The 27,377-nt window shown below is 46.3% G+C and overlaps 2 protein-coding genes across 3 annotated transcripts in view; one reads left to right on the top strand and one right to left on the bottom strand.

Annotated features, from left to right (window-relative positions):
* The window catches only part of LOC131737131 (vasotocin-neurophysin VT-like), a 2,274-nt gene extending 804 nt beyond the window's left edge, over positions 1–1,470 (bottom strand). The window contains exon 1 of the mRNA XM_059024266.1: positions 1,290–1,470. Within this exon, the coding sequence (XP_058880249.1) occupies positions 1,290–1,406 (117 nt within the window). The 5' untranslated portion in view covers positions 1,407–1,470. The remainder of the gene's footprint in view (positions 1–1,289) is intronic.
* The window catches only part of LOC117973528 (ATP-dependent RNA helicase DQX1-like), a 27,416-nt gene extending 39 nt beyond the window's left edge, over positions 1–27,377 (top strand). Inside the window, exons 1-12 of one of the 2 annotated variants that reach the window (XM_059024195.1) lie at positions 1–119; positions 9,512–9,836; positions 11,114–11,307; positions 11,744–12,125; positions 14,611–14,862; positions 16,164–16,263; positions 20,139–20,297; positions 20,984–21,175; positions 21,562–21,687; positions 21,843–22,033; positions 22,377–22,567; positions 23,133–27,377. The exon at positions 1–119 is cut by the window's left edge and continues 39 nt beyond it. In XM_059024195.1, the coding sequence (XP_058880178.1) occupies positions 9,543–9,836; positions 11,114–11,307; positions 11,744–12,125; positions 14,611–14,862; positions 16,164–16,263; positions 20,139–20,297; positions 20,984–21,175; positions 21,562–21,687; positions 21,843–22,033; positions 22,377–22,567; positions 23,133–23,352 (2,301 nt within the window). In that variant the 5' untranslated portion in view covers positions 1–119; positions 9,512–9,542 and the 3' untranslated portion in view covers positions 23,353–27,377. Of the gene's footprint in view, positions 120–6,203; positions 6,534–9,511; positions 9,837–11,113; positions 11,308–11,743; positions 12,126–14,610; positions 14,863–16,163; positions 16,264–20,138; positions 20,298–20,983; positions 21,176–21,561; positions 21,688–21,842; positions 22,034–22,376; positions 22,568–23,132 lie in introns of those variants that run through there. The other variant, XM_059024173.1, reaches the window with a different exon arrangement.

The raw sequence follows: 27,377 nt of genomic DNA on the forward strand, positions 1-27,377 counted from the left end.
GAGAGAAGGAGAGTTTACAATAACACACTGAGGAGAGAGGGAGTGTTTACAAGAACACACAGCCATGCACTCTAACAGTGAAATAGGATTGGGTACAGCACGCAGGTACAGTGTCAGAGGTAAGGTTTAAACCTGTTTTTCATTTTTATGACAGGACACAGTAATATAGTTGTGTATTAATTTGTATATTCTTATGGTCTTAAGTAAAAAAAACAACAGCTGGTTTTTCTGCTCAGTAAAATAGGAAAAGCTGCTGAAACCCTCCAGTAAAAGACACAGAGACGCTGTCATGGACGAGGAATAGATCAAAACATATCCTCATAGCATATCTGGAAAATGTATTAATAAATATATCTAGAAATATATTTAGAAGCATTGTAAGAAGCATGTTGAAATATTCATGTCTGCTAAAATATATTGCAATACATTTTGAAAGGATGCAGAAATATATAGGAATATATAATACAAGGAATACAATACAATATAATATAGGAATATAATATATTTCTGTTCCATGTTGACAGACAGAAGACAGAGAGACACATGAGACAGAGAGACACACAAATAGACACAGGCAGACTGACAGAGACAGACAGACAGAGACAGAAAGACACATAGACAAAAACTGACTGAGAGGCACACAGACAGAGAGAGACACACTGACAGACAGACTAAGGGACAGACAGACAGACAGAGAGACACACAGACACAGAGGCAGAGAGAGAGACAGACAGACAGACAGACACACAAACACAGAGGCCGAGAGACAGACAGACAGACAGACAGACAGACAGACAGACAGACAGACAGACAGAGAGACACAAACACAGAGGCAGAGAGAGAGACAGACAGACAGAGAGACAGACAGACACAGAGGCAGAGAGACAGACAGACAGACAGGCTAAGGGACACACAGACAGACAGAGAGACACACAGACACAGAGGCAGAGAGACAGACAGACAGACAGACAGACAGACAGACAGAGAGACACACAGACACAGAGACAGACAGACAGACAGACAGACAGGCTAAGGGACACACAGACAGACAGAGAGACAGACAGACAGACAGGCTAAGGGACACACAGACAGACAGGCTAAGGGACAGAGAGACAGACAGACAGACAGGCTAAGGGACACACAGACAGACAGGCTAAGGGACAGACAGACACACAGACAGAGAGGCAGAGAGACAGACAGACAGACAGACAGGCTAAGGGACACACAGACAGACAGGCTAAGGGACAGAGAGACACACAGACACAGAGGCAGAGAGATCTGGCTCTTACTTTTCTGCTGGCTGAGTCGATCACTGCCCTCTTTCCCCCAATGGGACAGTTTGAGATGTAGCAAGCTGAGGAGACAGCGAGCAGGCACAGGAAGCAGGCAATGGAAGCACCAGGCATGGCTCCTGCTGTGTGGGGTCTGAATGTTCTCAGCTCAAACTCTATCGCACTTCCCTGCCCTCGCTCCGAGTCCGCTCCCCTTTCATAGCGCTGATGACTCACTTGCGCCCACTTAAAATAATGATCATTTATTGAAACACAAACAGGTAGCGCAGGACAGTTGCAGGATGTCTGATAATGAAATGACTGTGGGTTTCTGTGGAGTGATTACAGTGTGCAGGTTTTGCTGTGCCTGTGCATTAATGCCATTTAGACCAAAGTTATCCAGTTAATCTTGACTGCCCCTCCAGGTCACCTCTTGATGGAGAGACAAGGCCTCATTTAAATTCACACCCAGAGACGTCTCTAATGTCCTAATATTGAGACCATGCAAAGTGAGCACGTAGCACGGAGCGCCTGTCAAAGAAGGGCAGATTTAAATACTGAACAGCGCTGTATAAACAGTTTGCTTATGAGCGACTGTGTTGAGTGTGAACAGTGTCACTGCTTTAGTATGGGGTGCTATTCAAAAAATGTCATAAAGTACAAGAAGTTTATTTTTATTTGATAATAGTGTATTATTTTAAATTAAACATTTGTGTGTATTAATAGGAGGCTCGGGGTCTCTGTGTGTATTAATAGGAAGCTCGGGGTCTCTGTGTGTATTAATAGGAGGCTCGGGGTCTCTGTGTGTATTAATAGGAGGCTCGGGGTCTCTGTGTGTATTAATAGGAGGCTCGGGGTCTCTGTGTGTATTAATAGGAGGCTCGGGGTCTCTGTGTGTATTAATAGGAGGCTCGGGGTCTCTGTGTGTTTTAATAGGAGGCTCGGGGTCTCTGTGTGTATTAATAGGAAGCTCGGGGTCTCTGTGTGTATTAATAGGAGGCTTGGGGTCTCTGTGTGTATTAATAGGAAGCTCGGGGTCTCTGTGTGTATTAATAGGAGGCTCGGGGTCTCTGTGTGTATTAATAGGAGGCTCGGGGTCTCTGTGTGTATTAATAGCAGGCTCGGGGTCTCTGTGTGTATTAATAGGAGGCTCGGGGTCTCTGTGTGTATTAATAGGAGGCTCGGGGTCTCTGTGTGTATTAATAGGAGGCTCGGGGTCTCTGTGTGTATTAATAGGAGGCTCGGGGTCTCTGTGTGTATTAATAGGAGGCTCGGGGTCTCTGTCTGTATTAATAGGAGGCTCGGGGTCTCTGTGTGTATTAATAGGAGGCTCGGGGTCTCTGTGTGTGTGTGTATTAATAGTTTGCTGAGCTGGTTTTGAGTTTGCTGAGCTGGTTGGTTTGCTGAACTGGTTTTGAGTTTGCTGAACTGGTTTTGAGTTTGCTGAACTGGTTTTGAGTTTGCTTAGCTGGTTTTGAGTTTGCTGAACTGGTTTTGAGTTTGCTGAGCTGGTTTTGAGTTTGCTGAGCTAGTTTTTAGTTTGCTGAACTGGTTTTGAGTTTGCTGAACTGGTTTTCAGTTTGCTGAGCTGGTTTTTAGTTTGCTGAACTTGTTTGCTGAGCTGGTTTTGAGTTTGCTGAACTGGTTTGAGTTTGTTGAACTAGTTTGCAACAATACATTCTCCCATAGTGGTAATGCAAGTGGCTTGGAGTCTTTCCAGGAAAGTAATGTGGCTTTTTTAGCGACCAAATAAGAATAGATTCCTTTTTGAAGTGGTTTTGTTCCATCAATTTCCAATTGTTCTGCTATTTCTTGACATGCGCCGTCCTTCTTTATAACCACTGCATCATAACTAAGATTAGTGCTTTTTTTAAACAGTTGTCGCCCCATGCATGGAAGCTGCATTTCGGCTCTGTTTCACTGAAAACACTCGCCACTTCAAACATCATTTCTCAGATTCTACATGTCCTAGAGTCAAGGTGACCATATGGCTCAGTGTTCAGCGGGACAGTTCAGGCTTTTCAAATCACAACCCAATGCATTCTGGTAAGCGTAGTCCTGCTTCTCTTATAGGAAAGAATGGTACCCGAGACAGGTAAAACGTACCAGAATGCATTGGGTTGACAGGTAAAACGTACCAGAATGCATTGGGTTGACAGGTAAAACGTACCAGAATGCATTGGGTTGGGAGTTGAAAAGCCTGAACTGTCCCAAACTGTCCCGCTGAACACGGAGCCATATGGTCACCTTACCTACAGTGATCATTTGCAAGGTAAGAACTTGGACTAATTAGCTGTATTTATTATGTATTTATTTAAAATGTTCTATTAGTCATAGTCGTGCCACCTTACCGACTCTCTGCACCCCCCGCTTTGCACACCGCTGCTCTAAATCACTGCTGGAAATAAAAAACAAGCCCATAGAGTTTGTCCACAAACATTTCAAATGAGCTTACACCAGATAGTGTCATTAACACTAAGCTCTGAGCCATGTGCTGCACAATACCACATGCTGAAGTAATTACTGCGCAACACCTCATTCTCAGCCGAACATAACTAAAGCACCATCAAAACACAGTGCTGCCAGACACATTCACAGAGGATTGTTATTCACTTCTTCCACAAGACTGTTCAGCAGGGATAGAAGATACTCTTAGCTGCAGTTTGGGGAAGCTCAGTCAAGGAAACGCCCTTATCCAGGACGACTTACAATTAAAATATCACAGCACAAAGTATCACATTACAAAATATCACATTGCAGAATATCAGAATACAGATAAGCAGTTATGTACAATAAGATCAAATTCAAGTAAGAGCAAAATAAAAATGCAATCAATTATAAGAGTGAGTTTGACTAAGAGCAGTTCAAACTTACAGTAAATATTTGCTTATATGAGTAAAGTCCAGTAAGAACACGGTAAGTATGATGAATGAATGATAATGATTTCAAATAAGAGCAATTACAGAAGAGGTGAGTACGGTTACCTGTAAGAGTAAAATCAAATACACGATACAGTAAGTAGTTATAGTTAGGATCAGTAGTTGAATGTGGCAAGGTATGGAGCAGTTCAGTGCAGATACAAGCTGATGCAAGTACTGGTACAAATTGGTGCCATGTAGTCCAGTGTGGTTGAGAGTTGTGAGGTTTACAGATGCTGTCTGCAGGTGTGTCTTGACGAGGCGTTGGAAGGTGGTCAGGGACTGAGCAGTCCTGATATCCATGGGTAGGTTGTTCCACCACTGAAGCAAGGGAGGAGAAGGAGCGGGCTCTGGAGGCGGGGGTGCGGGGGGGGGGGGGGTACAGCTAGTCTGCCGGAGGTGGAGGAGCAGAGGGGACGAGAGGGGGCGTAGGGAGAAATGATAGTCTAGAGACAGACAATAGGTGAGTACAAGAGTTGTGAATTGGATGGAAGCAGCGATAGGGAGAGGAGTGGAGCACCGGTGTAGCATGGGAGAAACGAGAAAGGGAAAAGACAGAGTCTGGGCGAGCAGCAGAGTTTGGGATGAGCTGTAGCGGACGGGTAGCAGAGGCAGGAAGGCCGGCCAGGAAGGAGTTGCAGTAATCAAGGAGGGACAGTACCAGCTGTGTGGAGTAGTCGGTGAGGAAGGGGTGAATTCTGCGTATGTTACTGAGGAAGAAGCGACAGGAGCGTGCCAGAGTAGTGATGTGCTGAGAGTAGGAGAGGGAGGGGTCTCGGGTGACACAATGTTATTGGTGGATGAGGAGGAGGAGAGGGTGGTGGATTGAGGCGGAAGAGCGAGAGAGAGATCAGCGGAGGGGGAAGACGAGGAGGTCTGACTTGGAGAGGTTGAGTTTGAGATGATGCGAGTGCATCCAGGAGGAGATGGCTGAGAGACAGGTAGAGATACTGGAGGAAATGTCAGCATCAGAGGAGGGAAAGGAGAGGAAGATCTGGACGACATCAGCATAGAAATGATACGAGAAGCCATGGGAGGAGATGAGGGGACCCAGGGAGCAGGTGTAGAGAGAAAACAGGAGGGGTCCCAGGACTGAGCCTTGGGGGACACCTGTCGAAAAAGAGTAATAGGTGGAGGGTGAGCCAAGCCAGGATGTGCGCTCAGAGAGGTAGGAGGAGAACTAGGCAACGAGCAGGGCCAGAGAGCAGCCTGGAATAGGCGAGTGGGGAGGGGGTCCAGAGCACACATGGTGGGTTCATGGCTCTGGAGCAGGGAGCAAAGATCGGCGACCGAGAGGGGCGAGAAGGAGGAGAAGGAGGGTAGGATAGTAGGGTTTGTAGAGGGTGATGGGGAGGGAGTGAGCAGAGAACAGGGTATGGGTGGGGAAGGCGTTTGCAGATATCTGCGATTTTGGATGAGAAGGAGGAGGCAAAGTCATCAGCCGAGATGGAGGAGGGCAGAAGAGGGGGGGGAGGACTAAGGAGGGAGGAGAAGGTAGAAAAAAGTTTACGAGGATTGTTAGTGGAAGACAGAATGATAGAGTGGAAGTAGAAGATTTGGCAGAAGTGAGTGTAGAAGAGAAGGAAGCGAGGCGCGAATGATAGAGATCCAAGGCATCAGGGTGATTGGTTTTATGACGTGTTCAAGCCCACTTTCTGTGCTCTTTCTAAAACTCTCAGAGCAACCTCATGAGCCTCAGAATGTAATGCTAGTTTTTACAGCTCTGTCTAGATTCTGAAGAACAAGTTTTTCTCCTTTCAGAAAAAAGGTTAAAAAAACCCTATAGAAATCTATGGATATTTATAGAAATTTACAGAAAATGAAAGACGTGTATCGCCATTTTCACAGATATGGAGAAAACTGTATATATCTATAGAAACAGGTGAAAATTTGAAAAATATTATAGTTTTCTTAGACGAAACATGTCATTTCGAAATGAACAGAGCTAACGAGGGCAGTCATGTACACTGTAGCAAACTACAGTCCACCAGCTGTTTCCTACTGTCTGTTTTCCGTCGGCCAACACAAACCCAGCCCGTCTGGCCCCTCCCCTTTAATCCCCACCTGTCGACGCCGGTGTGGTTTGTGGAAAGATGGCTGCTGCTTTGGAGTGATTTTGTGGAGGAGCGAGAGATTGATTACTAGACACTGCGGGTGAATAATAACACTCAGAACAGGGATTCGGGAGGCGAGGACACAGGGGCACATCAGCAACCCTGTCACATTACATAAAGACATTGGGGGGACCTGTGACGAAGTGTCTAAACATACACACACAATATCCTCTGTGTGACACGACAGTGAGGACGTGGCAAGCGTCGGTTCGCTATATAATGAGAAGCAGGTGAGTGCTTTCATTATAATATGATACTGTTTTTCTTTTTTTATGTTTTTTAGTCGTATCGTCTTATTTTCGTGTTTGGTATAGTGTATCGCGCTTGTCGTCGGCAGAACTACTAGCCGGGACAGGTACCCGGTCACTCCCGTAGTAGTACTGTCTGTATCTCTATTGTAGCCTTTAGTTTTTGCATTTGGAAAATGTCTTTTCTTAATAAAACAACAACCTCAATTATTACTGATAACTGCAAATAAATGTCCGATAAATACACACTAGTGCTGACAATGCGTACGTGACGATTTGCGTCTCTAAAGGAAGGGCTGTACTGTGTTAGCTCGAGTGACACTAGTCTGGTTATGTTTTGGTAACAGTATTATTTATATATAGTATTATTATGTATAGAGAGAGATACATCATTAACGATTTTAATATTTTTTTGTATTACTGTTGAACTAAAACGTACTTCTTAATGGCCGTAAACCGCTCAATAATGTACAGTCGGTACAAAGGTTAATGAGTTTTCTGAGTTGTACTGTTGTGTGAGCTGCAGATCGTAATCTGAGCAAGTGACCGGATATGGAGCATCGATAGAAATAAAGAAGGCGTGTTTCCTGTAGAGCTCGACACTGGGTGGATTCAGTTCAGGGGCCAAGCATAGGATAGGATAGGATAGAATAGGATAGGATAGGATAGGAGAGAGAGCTGGTCTGGTGAAGCGGGCAGGAATATTGTTCTTGCAAATAGAGGGCCTCCGTGGCTTCTGTTTGTATCTGCATGTCACACCCAATACACGGATGCATTTAAAATAAGTATCTCGGGCACGGCTTCCCACCCCTGTGTCTTCTGGTGTTCATTCCAATCGAGCTCTCAATCACTTAACTAAACCTGATCATGTGCTTAATTAGACTTTTATTACTTGTTTTCAGCTCTTTAACAGTTGCAGATTTCAAGTTAGCGATAACATTTTAGAAGTAACTTGAATGCTGTCACTTTTTAATGTCTAATTAAGCAAATGAATTTAAGGGTCTAGTTAAGTAATTGAGAGCTCAGTTGGAATGAAAAGCAGAAGACACAGGGGGTCCCCAGTAAGGATGAGGCGATGCATCCTATCGTTTGACAGCTAGCGATAGTCAAGCCTGTGCATTGCTTTTGTGTAAAGGGTTTAAGCAAAGGAAAGTTTTTATTTTTTATTAAATTTGGAATGGGCAGTTCTGTTTTGCATTAAGAGCAGAGCTTCTCTGCCCCCCTCAGGTGTGACTCTCTGAATCTGCATGCGATTGAGCTCAGCTTCTCCCCATGCGCCGCTCCCTGTGAGTGTTTACTGATGGCATTGCATCTGTGCAGGCAGGAGTCTTCAAAGTAGCAGAGCAAGTTTGGAAATGATTTTCTAAAGTAAGACTGTTAGATAGTAAAGAAAGTGATGTTTGGGATTCTCCGGTAACACATCTGAACTACGCCGTAGTGAAAATGAAGGAAATCAACCAAGATCCTTCCTAACGCTATGTCTTTGTTCAGACGTATGAAGCATCCCGGCAGCGTTGGTCCCGAGCGAGCAGGTATTCAGTAATGCTGGGCAGACTGTAAGCAAGGGCCAGTCATCGCTTAAAACAAAATGTGGACACTGTCACGTTCCTTCGCACAATTCCAATATAAGCCATGGACAGCACTCTTATCACTGAACTGCTGTGGACAGGGATAACTTTTAAAATTGTTTGTTTGTTTTTTCTCTTGGTTGGTTGTTGCTCTTGTTATGGATTTACAGCTTTTCTTTGGGTTTTGCTTTGATCCCCAGCTGGTCCAGATAAACATGTCACTGGCAACGTTACACAGTAATCCACAGCTCCACATCTGGTACTGCAGGAGTTTTTAATTTATGTTTTGCACACACTTTCATAATGTCGATACATCGATGCATCTGCTTTTTCGGAGAACGATATATCGATAGTGAGAAGTTAGGCATCACCCCAGCCTGAGTCCCCAGGACCAGGGTTGGAAAGCCCTGATCGAGGGGCTTGCCCAACTAAAACAAGCTTACCATAGTAAAAGCATAGAAAAGTGTGCTGGAGGGTACAGTAGGTAACCACTGTACAGTCTAGAGAGGTATGGTATAGCATGAATGGCAAACCATGGTAAATGCATTGTATAACTACAGTGCAAATGTACCAGGGTTAATGTAAAAGGTGACCAAAGTGAAAGTGTGGTTTGATCTCAGTACCAGGGCTTGCATGCCACTCAGGTGAAATTCAGGGGAGTTTGTGGGCGTGAGTGGGAAGGAGGATTTGAGGGTGTCATCAGTAGGCTTGCATGCCACTCAGGTGAAATTCAGGGGAGTTTGTGGGCGTGAGTGGGAAGGAGGATTTGAGGGTGTCATCAGTAGGCTTGGTGTTACACAGTTTGATTCATGATTAAATAATTTCTCCATGAAAATGTCTAATGGAATCGTCTGGCAGTCGGGACCTATTACAGCAGGGGTCTTCAACCCTGGTCCTGGAGAGCTACTGTGGCTGCTGGTTTTCATTTCAGCCAATCTCTCTGTTACTTAATTGAACCAATTATTGGCTTAATTAGTCAAGATTAACAGGTGTTCCAGATCTTTAGCCACTGATGATGTAAAGACACCTATAAAACCTGCTGGATAGGGGCTCTCCAGGACCAGGGTTGGAGACCCCTGTATTACAGGAATGCAAATAAGACTCCCATTGCATAGCAGTTTGATCCAATCCTGGTTTTACTATGAGTTTAATAAGACATACCTGACTAGTTCCCTATACACTGGGGCTAATCAAGCTTGTATCAAAACCTGAAATGGGTGAAACTGCTGTGCAATAGGAGTCTTATTTCCATCCCTGTGGAATGATTTGCCGAGCGTGGCTTCATGGTTTATAGTTATGAAACTTCAGCACGTTCCTCTGTCTGTTAATCCAGTTGATATTTGGTGATCTCTGTGATGGCTGATGCCCTGTTTCCGTTACCCCCCATGGCAGGTGATCTCTTGCCCTGACTGCACTGTCAGAGATGGAGGCGGCGGTGTTGGAGGAGGACCCCAGTGGTACCCAGGGCCTCGACTCTCTCTCCCTGTCCTCCTTGCTGTCTCCAGACCTCGAGGAGGGAGAGGGGCTGGGCGGAGGGGAGGGGGATCTGGAGTTGAACCCCTACGATGGGCTGCCCTTCTCCTCGCGCTACTACGAGCTGCTGAAGGAGCGCAGGCAGTTACCAGTCTGGAGCGTCAAGTACGAGTTCCTGGAGAGCCTGGAGAGCAGCGGGGTGGTCATCGTCTCAGGGGAGCTGGGGGCCGGCAAGAGCACACAGGTGAGGGACAGACAGTCTGCGCACTGCATCACTGAGGAAGTGTCGCCTCACAGGAAATCGCATCACGTCTGACGTGTGGCGTACTCCCTGCAGCGCTCTGTACTAAAGGAGACCCACATCAGAACTAAGAACAGACATCAGATCTCACTCTGCTCACTCTAGAAGATCCAAATGCAGGGTCTGGACCAAAAGCTTGTAGTTTTTCCCCCATGCTTTTTGTTCATGGGTGTGCTATGCATTTACCATAGTTAACCCTAACCCTAAACTGGCAGGGATGAAAACTCCAGCCTTTCCATTATCAACCTGTTTTACTGCAGTTTGTCTGTTCTCACAGCCATATACCGGTACCTGTAGCAGCTGTAGTGCTTCAGTGAAATATATACTGAATACCTCGTGTACAAGACAGTGTAAGAGAAGTGCTGTGGTTGAATATGTTTGAAACATACAAAATATACGATGACACTAACAATTTTAATTTTGAAAACTGAGCACCGTCTGCCCCTCCCTCCTCCAGCTCGTGTTATCCAGAGGCAAACCTTTAATTTCATTCCTGTTTTCGACTCAAAGCGTTATGGAGCGTAAGCTGTATTGAAATGTCTCGAAACCCCCCTGCTTTTTGGGATTTTTTTGTTAAATGGCCAGACAACCAAAAAAAAAGTTGAATGCAAACTGTGCGAGCAACTCGTATCACGGAGGCATAACCAATCTCCGGGGTCACTTGACAAGTGTAAGTTCATATAATTATAAGTATTATTAATATTTCTAGTAGTAGTAAAATGTGGCTGATAACCTGCTTGGAACGGAGATGTTAAAGCTTTGTTTTGCCTCAGTCCGCTGCAGTTGGTGCTGCTGCACTGCAAGCTTACTGTATAGAGATCGCAAGCAGCCTCAATTACGTGTAAATAAACAACGGGTATTTTTATTTAAATTATAAAAACATGATTACTGTTCTATATAACATACTTTTAAACTACATGTGAATGTTTTATTCCATTTATATGGATTACCAGTAAAATAATTTCCAATCAAATATAAACAAGTAGCTATGGTGATGTCACCAATAAATTATGCAAATGAGTGTCATCGAAGGTTCGAACCTTTCTTCGGTAATGTGTTCCGAACCTTTGAAGGTCCAAATGTACCCTTCATTACAGCCCTCATGTTTCAGTCTTGTTCTGCGCAGTGCTCCAGTGAATGACAGTGTGTTTCAGTCTTGTTCTGCGCAGTGCTCCAGTGCTCCACTGAATGACGATGTGTCTCTGTGTTCCTCTCCTCAGATCCCGCAGTGGTGTGCAGAGTATGCCCTCTCACTGCAGTTTTCCAGCGGTCTGGTTGCCTGCACTCAGCCTCACAGCCTTGCTGCCATGGGCCTGGCGCTGCGGGTGGCGGATGAGATGGAGCTGAACCTGGGCCTGGAGGTGGGGTACCGGGTCCCTTATGAGGACTGCTGCAACTCAGACACCATGCTCAGGTACTGTAGGAGTTGCCTCGCCCTCGCAGACGCTGAATCTGTACAATGCACAGTGTAATCTTCTGTGTTCTGTTGAGATCCCAGTACAGTGTGTTCCAGTCTTGTCTGGAACCCCTGCTTCACCGGTACGGGGTGTGTGTGTGTGTGTGTGTGTGTGTGTGTGTGTGTGTACCTCCTGTAACCCTAACCCCTATCTCTCTGTGTGTTCAGGTTTGTGAGTGACTCTGTGCTGCTCAGTGAGATGATGTCGGACCCGCTGCTTCACCGGTTCGGTGTGTGTGTGTACCTCTGTAACCCTAACCCCTATCTCTCTGTGTGTTCAGGTTTGTGAGTGACTCTGTGCTGCTCAGTGAGATGATGTCGGACCCGCTGCTTCACCGGTACGGTGTGTGTGTGTACCTCTGTAACCCTAACCCCTATCTCTCTGTGTGTTCAGGTTTGTGAGTGACTCTGTGCTGCTCAGTGAGATGATGTCGGACCCGCTGCTTCACCGGTACGGTGTTGTCGTGATCGATGAGATCCAGGAGCGCACTGTGCCCACGGACGTGCTGCTGGGGCTGCTGAAGGACGTGTGGCGGCAGCGTGCGGAGCTGCGCGTGGTCGTCGTGACGGCACCTTCTCTGCAGCCCAGCCTGGAGCGCTTCTTTGGGGAGGCAGTGCCGCTGGTCACCGTGCCCCAGAACAGACCCGTCGCCTTGGAAACGGTGTACCGCGACCCACAGTCCCGGGACCGACACTCTGCCGCCTGTCACATGGCCCTGGACATTCACCGCAAGGCAGAGCCTGGAGACGTGCTTGTCTTCCTGCCCAGCTCGCAGGTACGGGAGCAGAGTGTGTGGGAGGGAGGACACTTTGTGATTAGCGCTTTATAGCAACAGGCAGCTGACAGGATCATTTGCCAATAGTGAGTCATGAAACATCTCTGCCTTGTACACACACTCTTAAATATTATACATGTTTTATCCTGGTGAAGTGCTGTTGAGTAAAAACACAGGGCATGATTGTCAGAGCTACAGTACTCCAAATCATCATTGGCACAGTCTTTTTTTTTTTTTTTTTTTTTTTTCTAAAATGTAAAACAAATTAAGAACAACTTCAGATTACTTTGACATTTTTAATTTAATCACTGGCTTCACTTTATTGAGTGTGTTCTTTCTGAAAATAAAAATGTGCATGTCTGTGAATCTAGCCAGCTTTTTTTTAATGTTCAAGTACATTTAGGAGTATATAGTGTAAGTATATAATTCAAATACATACAGCACAGTGGTGTTTCAGAGCTTGCTCTTCAGGGGTTAAAAACTGATTAGCTGTAACATTTGGACCTTTGTGTGTGCTGGTTGATGTGGTGACAAGAATAAAAACCAAACCCAAATCACAGCCTTGGCACTTCAGCGAATCAGGATTGTGAGACTTAACTGGTGTAGACCCTTCTGATCATTTGAGAACCTGTTATTTCTTATGAACAGCGTGGTCTAGAGGTGACGTGCAAGTTATTTGTAATGTTGTTTTAATGCAAGAGAAATCTGTAGTCAAGAGATACATACAAGTAAACACAAACTCTTTAAATACAGTGATGCACACTGTGTTTGATTTTATACCACAAGCAACTAATAATCAAACAAAAACTTTTCACCGGATACTGTACTAGTAATACAATGCGTTGCAAACATTAAAACCAGAGCTTTAAAACAGCTATGCAGTGGTAAGGGAAACAGAAGTACAACGTTTTGTAAGCTGTGTTACATACAGCTTCTGCCGTTTTGGACATGTGCTAACCATCAGTAATGTGAAATGAATGCAGTGCTGTTTGTGAGAAGAGCGATGACATGTGAAGAGTCACCCAGCAGGGCCAGCTGTCTGCGGTGCTGCTCAGCTGCCGTCCTCTCCTTTACCCTTTACATCCTAGAAACTACTGAGTGCAGGGACTGGGAGGGAGGCAGTGTGGTCTAGAGCTGAGGGACTGGGAGGGAGGCAGTGTGCTCTAGAGCTGAGGGACTGGGAGGGAGGCAGTGTGCTCTAGAGCTGAGGGACTGGGAGGGAGGCAGTGTGCTCTAGAGCTGAGGGACTTGGAGGGAAGCAGTGTGCTCTAGAGCTGAGGGACTGGGAGGGGGGCAGTGTGCTCTAGAGCTGAGGGACTGGGAGGGGGGCAGTGTGCTCTAGAGCTGAGGGACTGGGAGGGAGGCAGTGTGCTCTAGAGCTGAGGGACTGGGAGGGAGGCAGTGTGCTCTAGAGCTGAGGGACTGGGAGGGAGGCAGTGTGCTCTAGAGCTGAGGGACTGGGAGGGAGGCAGTGTGCTCTAGAGCTGAGGGACTGGGAGGGAAGCAGTGTGCTTTAGAGCTGAGGGACTGGGAGGGAGGCAGTGTGCTCTAGAGCTGAGGGACTGGGAGGGAGGCAGTGTGCTCTAGGGTTAGAGCTGAGGGAGGCAGTGTGCTCTAGGGTTAGAGCTGAGGGAAGCAGTGTGCTCTAGGGTTAGGTAGAGCTCTAGGTTAGGCAGTGTGGTTTAGTGGTAAGAGCTGAGAAATGGAGAGGCAGTGTGGTCTCATGATTAGAGCTGAGAGATTGGGAGGCCGTGTGGTCTCATGATTAGAAATTAGAGTCATAGGATACAAATACAAAGATCACATAGTAATTTACAAACACTATCTCCTTTGTCCACTGTTGTAAAAGAGGTTTGTGATTAAGAATACGTTATCAGAAAATATCTAACCATATGCTGCATTCCTGCAATGTGTGTTCTAAGGGCACTGTGCCTTTAAGGGTGCCCAGTCCTCCCCTTTAAGAGTAAAGCTCCCTGCCTGCCAGCTGGTCTGCAGTCCTGTTCCAAGGATGAGTGAGAGAGCAGGCAGGCGGGCAGGCAGTTCATGACACCCACCCTAACTCTGTCGTTTGATAGTGATGGTTGTTCATCTCGTTGGAATTTTAGAACTGACTGACATGGAGACATACCACCCCTTTCTACTGTATCTAAGTTTAAGAATCAAGTGGGTTCTGAATTGCCCAAAGAGGATTTAAGAACATTTATATACAGCATACACATCTGAAGAATATTTTATTTTCCATTCTGTACATTTTGTTTAAATGGAGTTTGCATGGTTCTGAATGGTTCTGTGTCTTGTTGGGCTGGGTTCAGCAGTCCAGTGAACGTGCTAACGGCTCTCGCTCTCTGTCTCTGTGTCTGCAGGAGATCAGCCCTTAGCCCTCGACTGACACACCTGGTCCACCTGCCTCTCCACTCAGGGCTGGGCTTGGCAGTGAATGTGCTAACTCTTTCCTTTCTCTCTCTCTCTCTCTCTGTGTCTTCAGGAGATAGAGCTGTGCTGTGCTCTGATCCAGAAGGAGAGTGTAGCTCTGAGTTCTCAGCTGGGAGAGCTGGTCCCCTTGCCTCTCCACTCAGGGCTGGGCTCAGCCGTGCAGAGGGTGTATGAGCCGCTGGGGGAGAGGGCAGTGCCAGGGGGGTGTCGGCGCAGAGTTGTGCTCACAGACGCGCTGGGGGAGTCGTCCTTCTCACTGCCACACATCCGCTACGTCATCGACACCGGCATCCAGCTCAAAACCGTGAGTGTTTTTTTTTTAAATAAATATATTGTTGAGGTTTTATAGGAAACCACCATGAACACACACCCACACCCACACCCACACCCACACCCACAGACACAGACACAGACACACACCCACACACACGACACACACCCACCCACACACACCCACACCCCCACCCCCACACCCACACACACACACACAGACACCCACACACACAGACACCCACACACACACACACAGACACCCACCCACACACACAGACACCCACCCACACACACAGACACACAGACACCCACCCACACCCACCCACACCCCCCCCCACACACACACACACACACACACACACACAGACCCACCCCCACCCCCACCCACACCCACACCCACACACAGGTACATATATATATACCTGTATTAGCCCAAATACAAGGCAAGGTTGTTTTTTTTGTTGTTTTTTTTAATGAAAATAAGATTTGAAAAATACAACTCGTCTTGTCAAGTCAAGGCTGTTGTGAAAGTGCGTATTGAGTAGAGTATACAGTGATGAAAATGGATCAGACTACCTGCAGTGATCATGTGGAAAAGAGTGGATTGAAAAGGGGTCAAGCATCAAAGGGATTACGATATAAGAAGTTATGATGGAATGTTTAAGATCAAGGTTATCAGAAAAGCTGATTCAGGCAGGGACAAAGCAACTGCTATTGAACGCCCAGGAAGTCGTTTTGTGAGCTGTGGGTTGTCTGTGTTTCTTAATTTCTTTCTTACCTAATGAGTCAGTAAGTTACAGTATTTCAGTTTCATTACTATTTTTGACAGATCAATGTATTGGTGAGTTTGACCTGCATGATGCACTTAAACCTGTCCTGATCTGAGATGGTATGTCCTCGTGAAGAGTTACTGAACAGCCTGGAGGGATTAATAAGCTACTAACAACCAAACAAGCAAGATGGGCTGAATGGCCTCCTCTTGTGTTGAAACTTTCTTATGTTCTTATGATTACAAAAAACCCATTTCTCTTATTTTCATGCTTTTTTCACGGTTGTCCTTGTTCATAAATCAGTTTTGAACCCTGGTTGTCGGGTCATGTCAGGTAAGTGTTTGTGTTTGTAGGTGTTTCGTTGTACACCTAGCGCCTGTTCACTATCACTTTAAATTCGACTCCCGTGAAATGTTTGATCTTTGCTCTCAGATTCCTGTTGGAATGGTTTGAGTTCAGGTTTTGTGGTGCAGATGACAGAGTAGCTTCTCACCTCAGTGTGTGTTATTTCATTGCATTAAAGCTGCATCACTCAGCTGTCCTCGCTGCTTCTCGCCCACAGGTTTACAACCCTCGAATCAGAGCAGACTCGCAGGTGTTTCGAACAATCAGCAAGAGTCAAGCGGAGCTGCGGAGACAGAGGGTGAACAGCAGTAGTGCTGGTAAGATTCAGTGAAGAGGATGAGACTGCTTCTTGAATTGGTATGAAGCTTGGCAGCAGCGTTTTGGTATGCAGCGTTTAGTCCTGTCTGTGTGTGTGTGTGTTAGCGCAGGGCTGTGTTGTTCATGACGTGTGTGTTTGTGCAGGGCTGTGTTGTTCATGACGTGTGTAGTTAATGGTCCTGTCTGTGTGTGTGTGTGTTAGCGCAGGGCTGTGTTGTTCATGATGTGTGTGTTTGTGCAGGGCTGTGTTGTTCATGACGTGTGTAGTTAATGGTCCTGTCTGTGTGTGTGTGTGTTTGTGCAGGGCTGTGTTGTTCATGATGTGTGTGTTTAATGGTCCTGTCTGTGTGTGTGAGTTAGCGCAGGGCTGTGTTGTTTATGATGTGTGTGTTTGTGCAGGGCTGTGTTGTTGATGACGTGTGTAGTTAATGGTCCTGTCTGTGTGTCTGTGTGTGTGTGTGTGTGTGTTAGCGCAGGGCTGTGTTGTTTATGATGTGTGTGTTTGTGCAGGGCTGTGTTGTTGATGACGTGTGTAGTTAATGGTCCTGTCTGTGTGTCTGTGTGTGTGTGTGTGTGTGTTAGCGCAGGGCTGTGTTGTTTATGATGTGTGTGTTTGTGCAGGGCTGTGTTGTTGATGACGTGTGTAGTTAATGGTCCTGTCTGTGTGTCTGTGTGTGTGTGTGTGTGTGTTAGCGCAGGGCTGTGTTGTTTATGATGTGTGTGTTTGTGCAGGGCTGTGTTGTTCATGACGTGTGTAGTTAATGGTCCTGTCTGTGTGTGTGTGTGTTAGCGCAGGGCTGTGTTGTTCATGATGTGTGTGTTTAATGGTCCTGTCTGTGTGTGTGAGTTAGCGCAGGGCTGTGTTGTTCATGATGTGTGTGTTTAATGGTCCTGTCTGTGTGTGTGTGTTAGCGCAGGGCTGTGTTGTTTATGATGTGTGTGTTTGTGCAGGGCTGTGTTGTTCATGATGTGTGTATTTAATGGTCCTGTCTCTGTGTGTGTGTGTGTGTGTGTGTGTGTGTGTGTGTGTGTGTGTGTGTGTTAGCGCAGGGCTGTGTTGTTCATGATGTGTGTATTTAATGGTCCTGTCTGTGTGTGTGTGCAGGGCTGTGTTGTTCATGACGTGTGTATTTAATGGTCCTGTCTGTGTGTGTGTGTTAGCGCAGGGCTGTGTTGTTTATGATGTGTGTGTTTGTGCAGGGCTGTGTTGTTCATGATGTGTGTATTTAATGGTCCTGTCTCTGTGTGTGTGTGTGTGTGTGTGTGTGTGTGTGTGTGTGTGTGTTAGCGCAGGGCTGTGTTGTTTATGATGTGTGTGTTTAATGGTCCTGTCTGTGTGTGTGTGTGTGTGTTAGCGCAGGGCTGTGTTGTTCATGATGTGTGTGTTTAATGGTCCTGTCTGTGTGTGTGTGTGTGTGTGTGTTAGCGCAGGGCTGTGTTGTTCATGACGTGTGTATTTAATGGTCCTGTCTGTGTGTGTGTGTGTGTGTGTGTTAGCGCAGGGCTGTGTTGTTTATGATGTGTGTGTTTGTGCAGGGCTGTGTTGTTCATGACGTGTGTATTTAATGGTCCTGTCTGTGTGTGTGTGTGTGTGTGTGTGTGTTAGCGCAGGGCTGTGTTGTTTATGATGTGTGTGTTTGTGCAGGGCTGTGTTGTTCATGACGTGTGTATTTAATGGTCCTGTCTGTGTGTGTGTGTGTGTGTGTTAGCGCAGGGCTGTGTTGTTCATGATGTGTCTGTTTGTGCAGGGCTGTGTTGTTCATGACGTGTGTATTTAATGGTCCTGTCTGTGTGTGTGTGTGTGTGTGTTAGCGCAGGGCTGTGTTGTTTATGATGTGTGTGTTTGTGCAGGGCTGTGTTGTTCATGACGTGTGTATTTAATGGTCCTGTCTGTGTGTGTGTGTGTGTGTGTGTTAGCGCAGGGCTGTGTTGTTCATGATGTGTGTGTTTGTGCAGGGCTGTGTTGTTCATGACGTGTGTATTTAATGGTCCTGTCTGTGTGTGTGTGTGTGTGTGTGTGTTAGCGCAGGGCTGTGTTGTTCATGATGTGTGTGTTTGTGCAGGGCTGTGTTGTTCATGATGTGTGTGTTTAATGGTCCTGTCTGTGTGTGTGTGTGTGTGTGTTAGCGCAGGGCTGTGTTGTTTATGATGTGTGTGTTTGTGCAGGGCTGTGTTGTTCATGACGTGTGTATTTAATGGTCCTGTCTGTGTGTGTGTGTGTGTGTGTGTTAGCGCAGGGCTGTGTTGTTCATGATGTGTGTGTTTGTGCAGGGCTGTGTTGTTCATGACGTGTGTATTTAATGGTCCTGTCTGTGTGTGTGTGTGTGTGTGTGTGTTAGCGCAGGGCTGTGTTGTTTATGATGTGTGTGTTTGTGCAGGGCTGTGTTGTTCATGATGTGTGTGTTTAATGGTCCTGTCTGTGTGTGTGTGTGTTAGCGCAGGGCTGTGTTGTTTATGATGTGTGTGTTAGCGCAGGGCTGTGTTGTTCATGATGTGTGTGTTTAATGGTCCTGTCTGTGTGTGTGTGTGTTAGCGCAGGGCTGTGTTGTTTATGATGTGTGTATTTAATGGTCCTGTCTGTGTGTGTGTGTGTGTGTTAGCGCAGGACTGTGTTGTTTATGATGTGTGTGTTAGCGCAGGGCTGTGTTGTTCATGATGTGTGTGTTTAATGGTCCTGTCTGTGTGTGTGTGTGTTAGCGCAGGGCTGTGTTGTTCATGATGTGTGTGTTTGTGCAGGGCTGTGTTGTTCATGACGTGTGTATTTAATGGTCCTGTCTGTGTGTGTGTGTGTGTGTGTGTGTTAGCGCAGGGCTGTGTTGTTTATGATGTGTGTGTTTGTGCACGGCTGTGTTGTTCATGATGTGTGTATTTAATGGTCCTGTCTGTGTGTGTGTGTGTGTGTGTGTTAGCGCAGGGCTGTGTTGTTCATGATGTGTGTGTTTGTGCAGGGCTGTGTTGTTCATGACGTGTGTAGTTAATGGTCCTGTCTGTGTGTGTGTGTGTGTGTGTGTTAGCGCAGGGCTGTGTTGTTCATGATGTGTGTGTTTAATGGTCCTGTCTGTGTGTGTGTGTGTGTGTGTTAGCGCAGGGCTGTGTTGTTTATGATGTGTGTGTTTGTGCAGGGCTGTGTTGTTCATGACGTGTGTATTTAATGGTCCTGTCTGTGTGTGTGTGTGTGTGTGTGTTAGCGCAGGGCTGTGTTGTTCATGATGTGTGTGTTTGTGCAGGGCTGTGTTGTTCATGACGTGTGTATTTAATGGTCCTGTCTGTGTGTGTGTGTGTGTGTGTGTTAGCGCAGGGCTGTGTTGTTTATGATGTGTGTGTTTGTGCAGGGCTGTGTTGTTCATGATGTGTGTGTTTAATGGTCCTGTCTGTGTGTGTGTGTGTGTGTGTGTTAGCGCAGGGCTGTGTTGTTTATGATGTGTGTGTTTGTGCAGGGCTGTGTTGTTCATGACGTGTGTATTTAATGGTCCTGTCTGTGTGTGTGTGTGTGTGTGTTAGCGCAGCGCTGTGTTGTTCATGATGTGTGTGTTTAATGGTCCTGTCTGTGTGTGTGTGTGTGTGTTAGCGCAGGACTGTGTTGTTTATGATGTGTGTGTTAGCGCAGGGCTGTGTTGTTCATGATGTGTGTGTTTAATGGTCCTGTCTGTGTGTGTGTGTGTTAGCGCAGGGCTGTGTTGTTCATGATGTGTGTGTTTGTGCAGGGCTGTGTTGTTCATGATGTGTGTAGTTAATGGTCCTGTCTGTGTGTGTGTGTGTGTGTGTGTGTTAGCGCAGGGCTGTGTTGTTCATGATGTGTGTGTTTAATGGTCCTGTCTGTGTGTGTGTGTGTTAGCGCAGGGCTGTGTTGTTCATGATGTGTGTGTTTGTGCAGGGCTGTGTTTCCGGCTGTACCAGCAGAGTTTCCACGACTCAGACATGCCAGATTTCTCCGCTCCTCGGGTGTCGGAGGAGAACCTGAGTCAGCTGGTGCTGCTGCTGAAACGCCTGGACATCGCTGACATGGGCCAGTGCAAGTTCCTGGACAGGCCAGGTGAGGGCGCTGTGAGGCTAGCCAGCTTATAAAGGGCAGCTGGAACTGTATGTTGTTGAGTAGGAAACATAAAAGGACCAACTCCAAGGTTTCAGCAATCATGCTGTGTTAATTCACAGACAGGAATCCAAGGCTACACGTTGCACTTTCACGAGTTTGTCGAAGCATTTATTGAGTGAACATACTGCATGCAATGATATGATGGACCGATAGAACATAGATACAGGTTCCTAATAGGCTTCTTAATACCGCTGTCTTAGTTAAGTGGTATTTTCATTACAGAGAGAGTGCTCACACATCCACCGTACTCTGTGCCCTGTTCTATCTCTCACTCACACTATGATTGTGATCTAGCATGGAGAATAAGGGCTCCCATAGGGGTGTGGTTAAGCACAGAGCTGCTAGTACAGGGATGGGAATAAGCCCTGTTGCATAGCATTTTCACCTAGTCCAGGTTTTGATACAAGCTTGATAAGTCCTAGTGTATAGGTAACAAGCTCAGATGTGTCTTTTTAAACCCATAGTAAAACCAGGAATGGATCAAACTGCTATGCAATGGGGGTCTTCTTTCCATCCTTGCAGTACAGTAAAATGATATTTTAAAGATTTTCAGGAGAGGTGTAGAGGTTCATTACATTGGAAACAGTGTGAGACTCTCTTCTCTGCGTCTCCTCCCCCCTCCGTAGCGCCGGAAGCTCTGATGCAGGCGCTGGAAGACCTGGATTACCTGGCTGCGCTGGACGACGATGGTAATCTCTCCGAAGTTGGAATCATCATGTCTGAGTTCCCGCTTGACCCCCAGCTGGCCAAGGCGCTCATCGCATCCTGCGAGTTCGACTGTGTCAGCGAGATGCTCACTGTGGCTGCCATGCTGACAGGTACACTCTCTCCATGCACTCCTGCGCTGCACTGCACTGCATCCATACACATGCCATGTGGCGGGTACACACTTCCTGTCAATCCAGGCATTATTAGTTTCAGATGCAGGTTTAGACACTCGCTCCAGGAACCAGGAATGTGAGCGATCAGCACCCCCTCGTAAATCTGCTCTCATCACAGAAAAAATAAGTCCATCTTGAAGTCTGTAAGTTTACTATTAGGAGTTGTTCATGCAGCTGCAGGGGAGGAACAGTGTATTTAACATGGACCTGATTGATATCCTGGAAAAGGATGATTTAAAATAACATACTTAAATGAAGATAGTTCTGAAACCAGGCCTGGAGATGCTGACGGGAAGGTCTCTTCCTAACCTCTCTCTCTCCAGCCTCGCCGTGTTTTGTGACCCCCCCTCAGCACTCGGAGGAAGCGGCCGCTACTCGACGCAGAGTCCTGCTGCACTCTGACGGGGATCACTTCACGCTCATCAACCTGTACAACGCATTCAAACAGCGTGAGTGCAGAATCGGGGAGGGAGGGAGAGTCAATACTAACAACATGCAAGACAAAATCCAATCAAACACACTGAGATGGTATAGAACATGAAAAATAAATATGAAGTATAGCCAGCCCAGTGCTCTTTTAAAATGAGGGGTGCTTGTGTTGCAGATAACGAGGACGAGGGCTGGTGCAGAAAGAACTTTGTGAGCCATTCTGCTCTGAAGCGCGCTGACGTGATCCGCTCTGAGCTGCTGGATATCATGCACCGCATCGAGCTGCCAGTCTCGCCCCCTAGCTTCGGGACTGAGGACAACATCCACAACATCAAGAGAGCGCTCATCTCGGGCTACTTCCTCAGGGTAGGGGTCGGGCTCCAGGGGGGAGGGGGAGAGGAGGGGTGTGCAGATACTCTCTTTAACGGCAGGCTTTAAATGAAACAGAAACAAACCTGTTTTAAAATGTGTTCATTTCAACACAAGAAAAGCTCCCTGTCCCTCATTTACCCTCGACTCTATATTTAAGTACCGAATGATTTAAGCTGGAAAGCTTCGCCACGCTAATTTTTCTGTTATGTAAATGAAGAGTTTAAGAGGTTTTATTGCATTTAATTACACTTGAATTACTAAAAATCAGTATGTGCACACCCGTGTCAGACCCTAACGGATGTCCTGTTTTAACACTTCTCTCTGGTCTCTCTGGAAGGTGGCTCGTGATGTGGATGGTTCTGGAAACTACCTGCTCCTGACTCACAAGCACGTGGCTCACCTGCACCCCTTCTCAGGGTACCTGTCCCGCAAGCCTCTGCCACGCCCCCCCTGCTGGGTGCTGTACCACGAGTTCACCATCTCCCAGAACAACTGCATCAGTGTGGTCTCCGAGATACAGCCCCAAATGTGAGATACAGTATGTGTGTGAGATACAGCCCCGAATGTGAGATACAGTGTGTGTGTGTGAAATAGTGTGTGTGTGTGTGAGATACAGCCCTGAATGTGAGATACAGTGTGTGTGTGTGAAATAGTGTGTGTGTGAGATACAGCCCTGAATGTGAGATACAGTGTGTGTGTGTGAAATAGTGTGTGTGTGTGTGTGTGAGATACAGCTCTGAATGTGAGATACAGTGTGTGTGTGTGAAATAGTGTGTGTGTGAGATACAGCCCTGACTGTTATTACTAGGAATGCACCGGTAATCAGAATTGGTATCTACCTGTTGTTGATATGGCATTTCGGAATAGGTGCAACCATAATCATTTCCTTTTGTCCAACCCTAGAGTGTGGGTGGGGCTCTCTCTCTCTCTCTCTCCCTCTCTCTCTCTCTCGCGCTCTCTCTCTCTCTCTCTCTCTCTCTCTCTCTCTCTCTCTCTCTTGCTCTCTCTCTCTCCCTCTCTCTCTCGCTCGTTTAATTGTCTGTATGTAGTTGTACCTCTGTAAGCTGATGCAGTACGCCTCCTGTTTCTCCAGGCTGGTGGAGCTAGCCCCACAGTACTACCTGGGTAACCTACCCGCCAGTGAGGGGCGAGACCTGCTGATGGAGCTGCGTCACAAACTGTTTCTCCCGGACCCCCAGCGAGGAGAGGAGGAGGAAGAGCAGGGGGAAGGTGGTCAAGTGGAGAGTGCGGGGGCCAAGCTGCCCAAGGACCACCTGCACCAGGAGAGCCAGGAGCTCTGTGTGCTGCAGTAGGACCAGAGGGATTACACACAGCCCTGCCATGCTGGGAGGAATCTGCACTGCTTTGTGGAAGGCTGACCCTGAGCTGCTGTACTCCACACTTCCTACCTGTCTGTCTGGCGGACCCTCAGCAGGGATTTCAGCTCAATCAAAATGAATGCTGTATGCAGCAGTGGGAATATTCTGTCCCCCCTGACTGTCTGTCTATACAACCCTTTAAAAAGGGCACCCTGGGACGAGTCAGCTGAACTAAAGCTGGAAAGGTAAAAAGAAAAAAGCTACAACATTTTCCTGTCTCAGCTTGGAATCCTGTTAGTAACACCATCCACACTCCAGTTTTTGTTGTGGACTTCAGCCCCTTGGAAATTAATTCCAAAGCTTAGGTGCACAGGAAGAAAATGCCTTGCAGCTCTTTGCTTTGAGATGGTCTAACATGGTGTGCCACTCCCTTCTGAATTTCATATGCTTTGGAGCCTACCATTGAACCTGATTGGCTTTGAGCACAGCAAGTGTCTTCACAGGACCTGCTAGAACGCTGTGGTTTATATCCTTGGTATGATACGGAGTAACTTGTCCTCCCTTAGCAGGCTGCGTTGGCTGGAGTCTGGGCTTGGCTGAGCTAATCCAGAGACCAGAGTTTCAGTCTGGAGTCCAATGAATAAACTGGCCCTGAAGTCCTATAAAGGCTCTGTGAAGTTAGAGCCATGCTCGCTGTGCTTTTCATTACAGTGTGTATCCTTCTCCATATGCAGGGCAAGTTCATTTATCCACGGCCTCAGCAAGAGTATATAGAGACCTGTCTGGAAGCCGTCGTGCAGAGAGTGCCTTTCTATAGAGGTGTGGCTCACATTTATGAGCTTGTTCTTTACCAACAAACAGCGCTTATGAGTTTAGTGAACTGCTAAGAGCAGATGAGTTTCTGTTTTGAATTCACAAATAAAGTCAACAGTTCTTAGAGGCAGAAATCATCAGAAGTTCAAAGAGCTGCTCATTATTCCATCATTTTATAAAAAATGTTTCAGCCCTCTTTTCATAAACTGGTAAAAGACTGTTCTAGTGTGTTCTGTCAGACTGTTTTCAGAGCAGGAGACACATCGACAGTCTTCTAGAATCTGCACTTCTGATTGTCTGAGAGGAGTTTTATGATTTGAGCTGAAGTATTATTTCAAGGTTAATGAATTGTAAACAAAGTCACCTAGTAATTCCCAGCATTGGTGCAACAAAACATTGTAACAAACCATGATCACAAGGCACTTGATGCTACGGGCAGATCACCTTTTTAATGATTCTTATTATTTCATAACAGGTATATTTAATATTACATTTTCCTCTAAAAGATTGTACATTACAGGGTTAAACCAGCCTTGCATTTAACCAGGTATATTTTATGAATCTGCTGGTCTGTGTTTGAGTTTAAACTTTGAACACATGGTGAATACAATATAGCATGTAAAGAATATTTGAGGCTGAAGTTTACAAAGATATTTAAAAATATCTTATTTTATAAATATCGAAATCCTATGTCATTAAATTCAGGCATTACAATATAATTACGGCTGTAGGTACATGGAAAAATCATTGTAATTGCATGTCTGTGTGTGCTATTCATTTCACATGATGGTTTCTTATCAACTGACTACAACTGTACATGTGTAATCAGTTACCCTTAAAATACATTACACCTGTACAGTGCTGCTGCAAATGGTTTCATATATGAGTGCAGTGTCGAGTGCAAAATGCACAGAACCCCTGAGATTCACTCTCCCTCTGAATGACATGCCATCTGGGGTTCTCAAGTCTTCTGTCCAAGACTGCAGGGGTCATGAAGTGTAATACTGTGAGACCGAACAGACCAGAGACCTGGGTCATCTAGAGATGATCTCCTTCCCTGGGACAAACAGTCCGGTCAGCGCAATGATTTTCAGATGTTGAAACATGGAGTCTCTGGATACTGTTAGAAACAAAGTACAGCTTTTACTAAGAAATTACAATAAACACAGACTAGATATGCAACAATCTTTCTTTCCTTACTGTAGAGGGAAAGTTGTATGTATGTATAATATTTATGACCCATTATTAATGTACATACAATGACATATGGTACCTGTAATATAATTTGCCTATTCTATTTATGATCATGGATAATTAATTCTGCTCTGTAATGCTATATATTAATTTATAGTATTGTAAATATGTTGTGAAAGGAAAAAAACATGATGTGTCCAAATCTGTTCTACCTAGAGTCCATAAAGCAATGGGACTGGGAGGCAGTGTGCTATTGGTTAGAGCTGAGAGACTGGAATGGAGGCAGTGTGGTTCAGTGGTTAAAGCTGAGAGACTGGAATGGAGGCAGTGTGGCTCAGTGGTTAGAGCTGAAGGACTGGAAGGCAGTGTGGTCTAAGATATGCTGCGACACAGTGTGATTCTTAGTGATGAGGCACAGAGGGGAAAGGCTTTTAAAATTCTGTTTATATCAGATTTGATGGAACAGGTATTATGAAGCCTGCTCCAGTGGAAATGCCTCTGTTTCTGTGTCAGAGACTTGTTTTAGGCAGCTGGCTCTCGGTAGAGGTGACCTTTAGCATAATAAAGCCTGGTCCTCATGACACCGAGCCTGTGTAATTCATCCAGAGTCTCTTTTCTGTGCTTGGATATCAAGAACTGAGCCCTAAGGGTGGACCACAGTTTATTACAGGGCTGTCAATTTCAAACCTCCTCAGCCCACTGTGAGCCGCTCTGCAGACGGGAGTTCTCACTTCTCAAGTGAAACGCTGTGAGCCGCTCTGCAGACGGGAGTTCTCACTTCTCAAGTGAAGCGCTGTGAGCCGCTCTGCAGACGGGAGTTCTCACTTCTCAAGTGAAGCGCTGTGAGCCGCTCTGCAGACGGGAGTTCTCACTTCTCAAGTGAAGCGCTGTGAGCCGCTCTGCAGACGGGAGTTCTCACTTCTCAAGTGAAACGCTGTGAGCCGCTCTGCAGACGGGAGTTCTCACTTCTCAAGTGAAACGCTGCGAGCCGCTCTGCAGACGGGAGTTCTCACTTCTCAAGTGAAACGCTGCGAGCCGCTCTGCAGACGGGAGTTCTCACTTCTCAAGTGAAACGCTGTGAGCCGCTCTGCAGACGGGAGTTCTCACTTCTCAAGTGAAACGCTGTGAGCCGCTCTGCAGACGGGAGTTCTCACTTCTCAAGTGAAACGCTGTGAGCCGCTCTGCAGACGGGAGTTCTCACTTCTCAAGTGAAACGCTGTGAGCCGCTCTGCAGACGGGAGTTCTCACTTCTCAAGTGAAACGCTGTGAGCCGCTCTGCAGACGGGAGTTCTCACTTCTCAAGTGAAACGCTGTGAGCCGCTCTGCAGACGGGAGTTCTCACTTCTCAAGTGAAACGCTGTGAGCCGCTCTGCAGACGGGAGTTCTCACTTCTCAAGTGAAGCGCTGTGAGCCGCTCTGCAGACGGGAGTTCTCACTTCTCAAGTGAAGCGCTGTGAGCCGCTCTGCAGACGGGAGTTCTCACTTCTCAAGTGAAACGCTGTGAGCCGCTCTGCAGACGGGAGTTCTCACTTCTCAAGTGAAACGCTGTGAGCCGCTCTGCAGACGGGAGTTCTCACTTCTCAAGTGAAACGCTGTGAGCCACTCTGCAGACGGGAGTTCTCACTTCTCAAGTGAAACGCTGGACAAATTGCATAATTGCATCAACGAGAGAAACTGAAAATAAAATCCAGTGCAATTTTATTGGTTTTGCCATTTTGTTTTTTTAAATAATATTAGTATTGTTATTTTTATAATTGATAGTAATGTTGAAATGCTTTTTCCTGTTTGTTAAACCTCATTTTGTTTCTTCGTGGTTTTCTGCACAGCAGGTAGTAGTCTGGGAGTTGGGATGTTAGTTTTTTGTGAATCGCTTCTGTGATGACGATTTCTGTGTTCCTTGATGGATCTTGGAGATTGATGTTCTGCTGTTATTGAATGCAATTGGACACTTCTAACTGTTCTCAAAAAGATAGGTGTCAGAATTCTTATAAATAAAATCAAACAAAATTAAA

Source organism: Acipenser ruthenus, chromosome 1 (assembly GCF_902713425.1).
Source record: "Acipenser ruthenus chromosome 1, fAciRut3.2 maternal haplotype, whole genome shotgun sequence".
In the NCBI taxonomy this organism is placed as follows: domain Eukaryota; kingdom Metazoa; phylum Chordata; class Actinopteri; order Acipenseriformes; family Acipenseridae; genus Acipenser; species Acipenser ruthenus.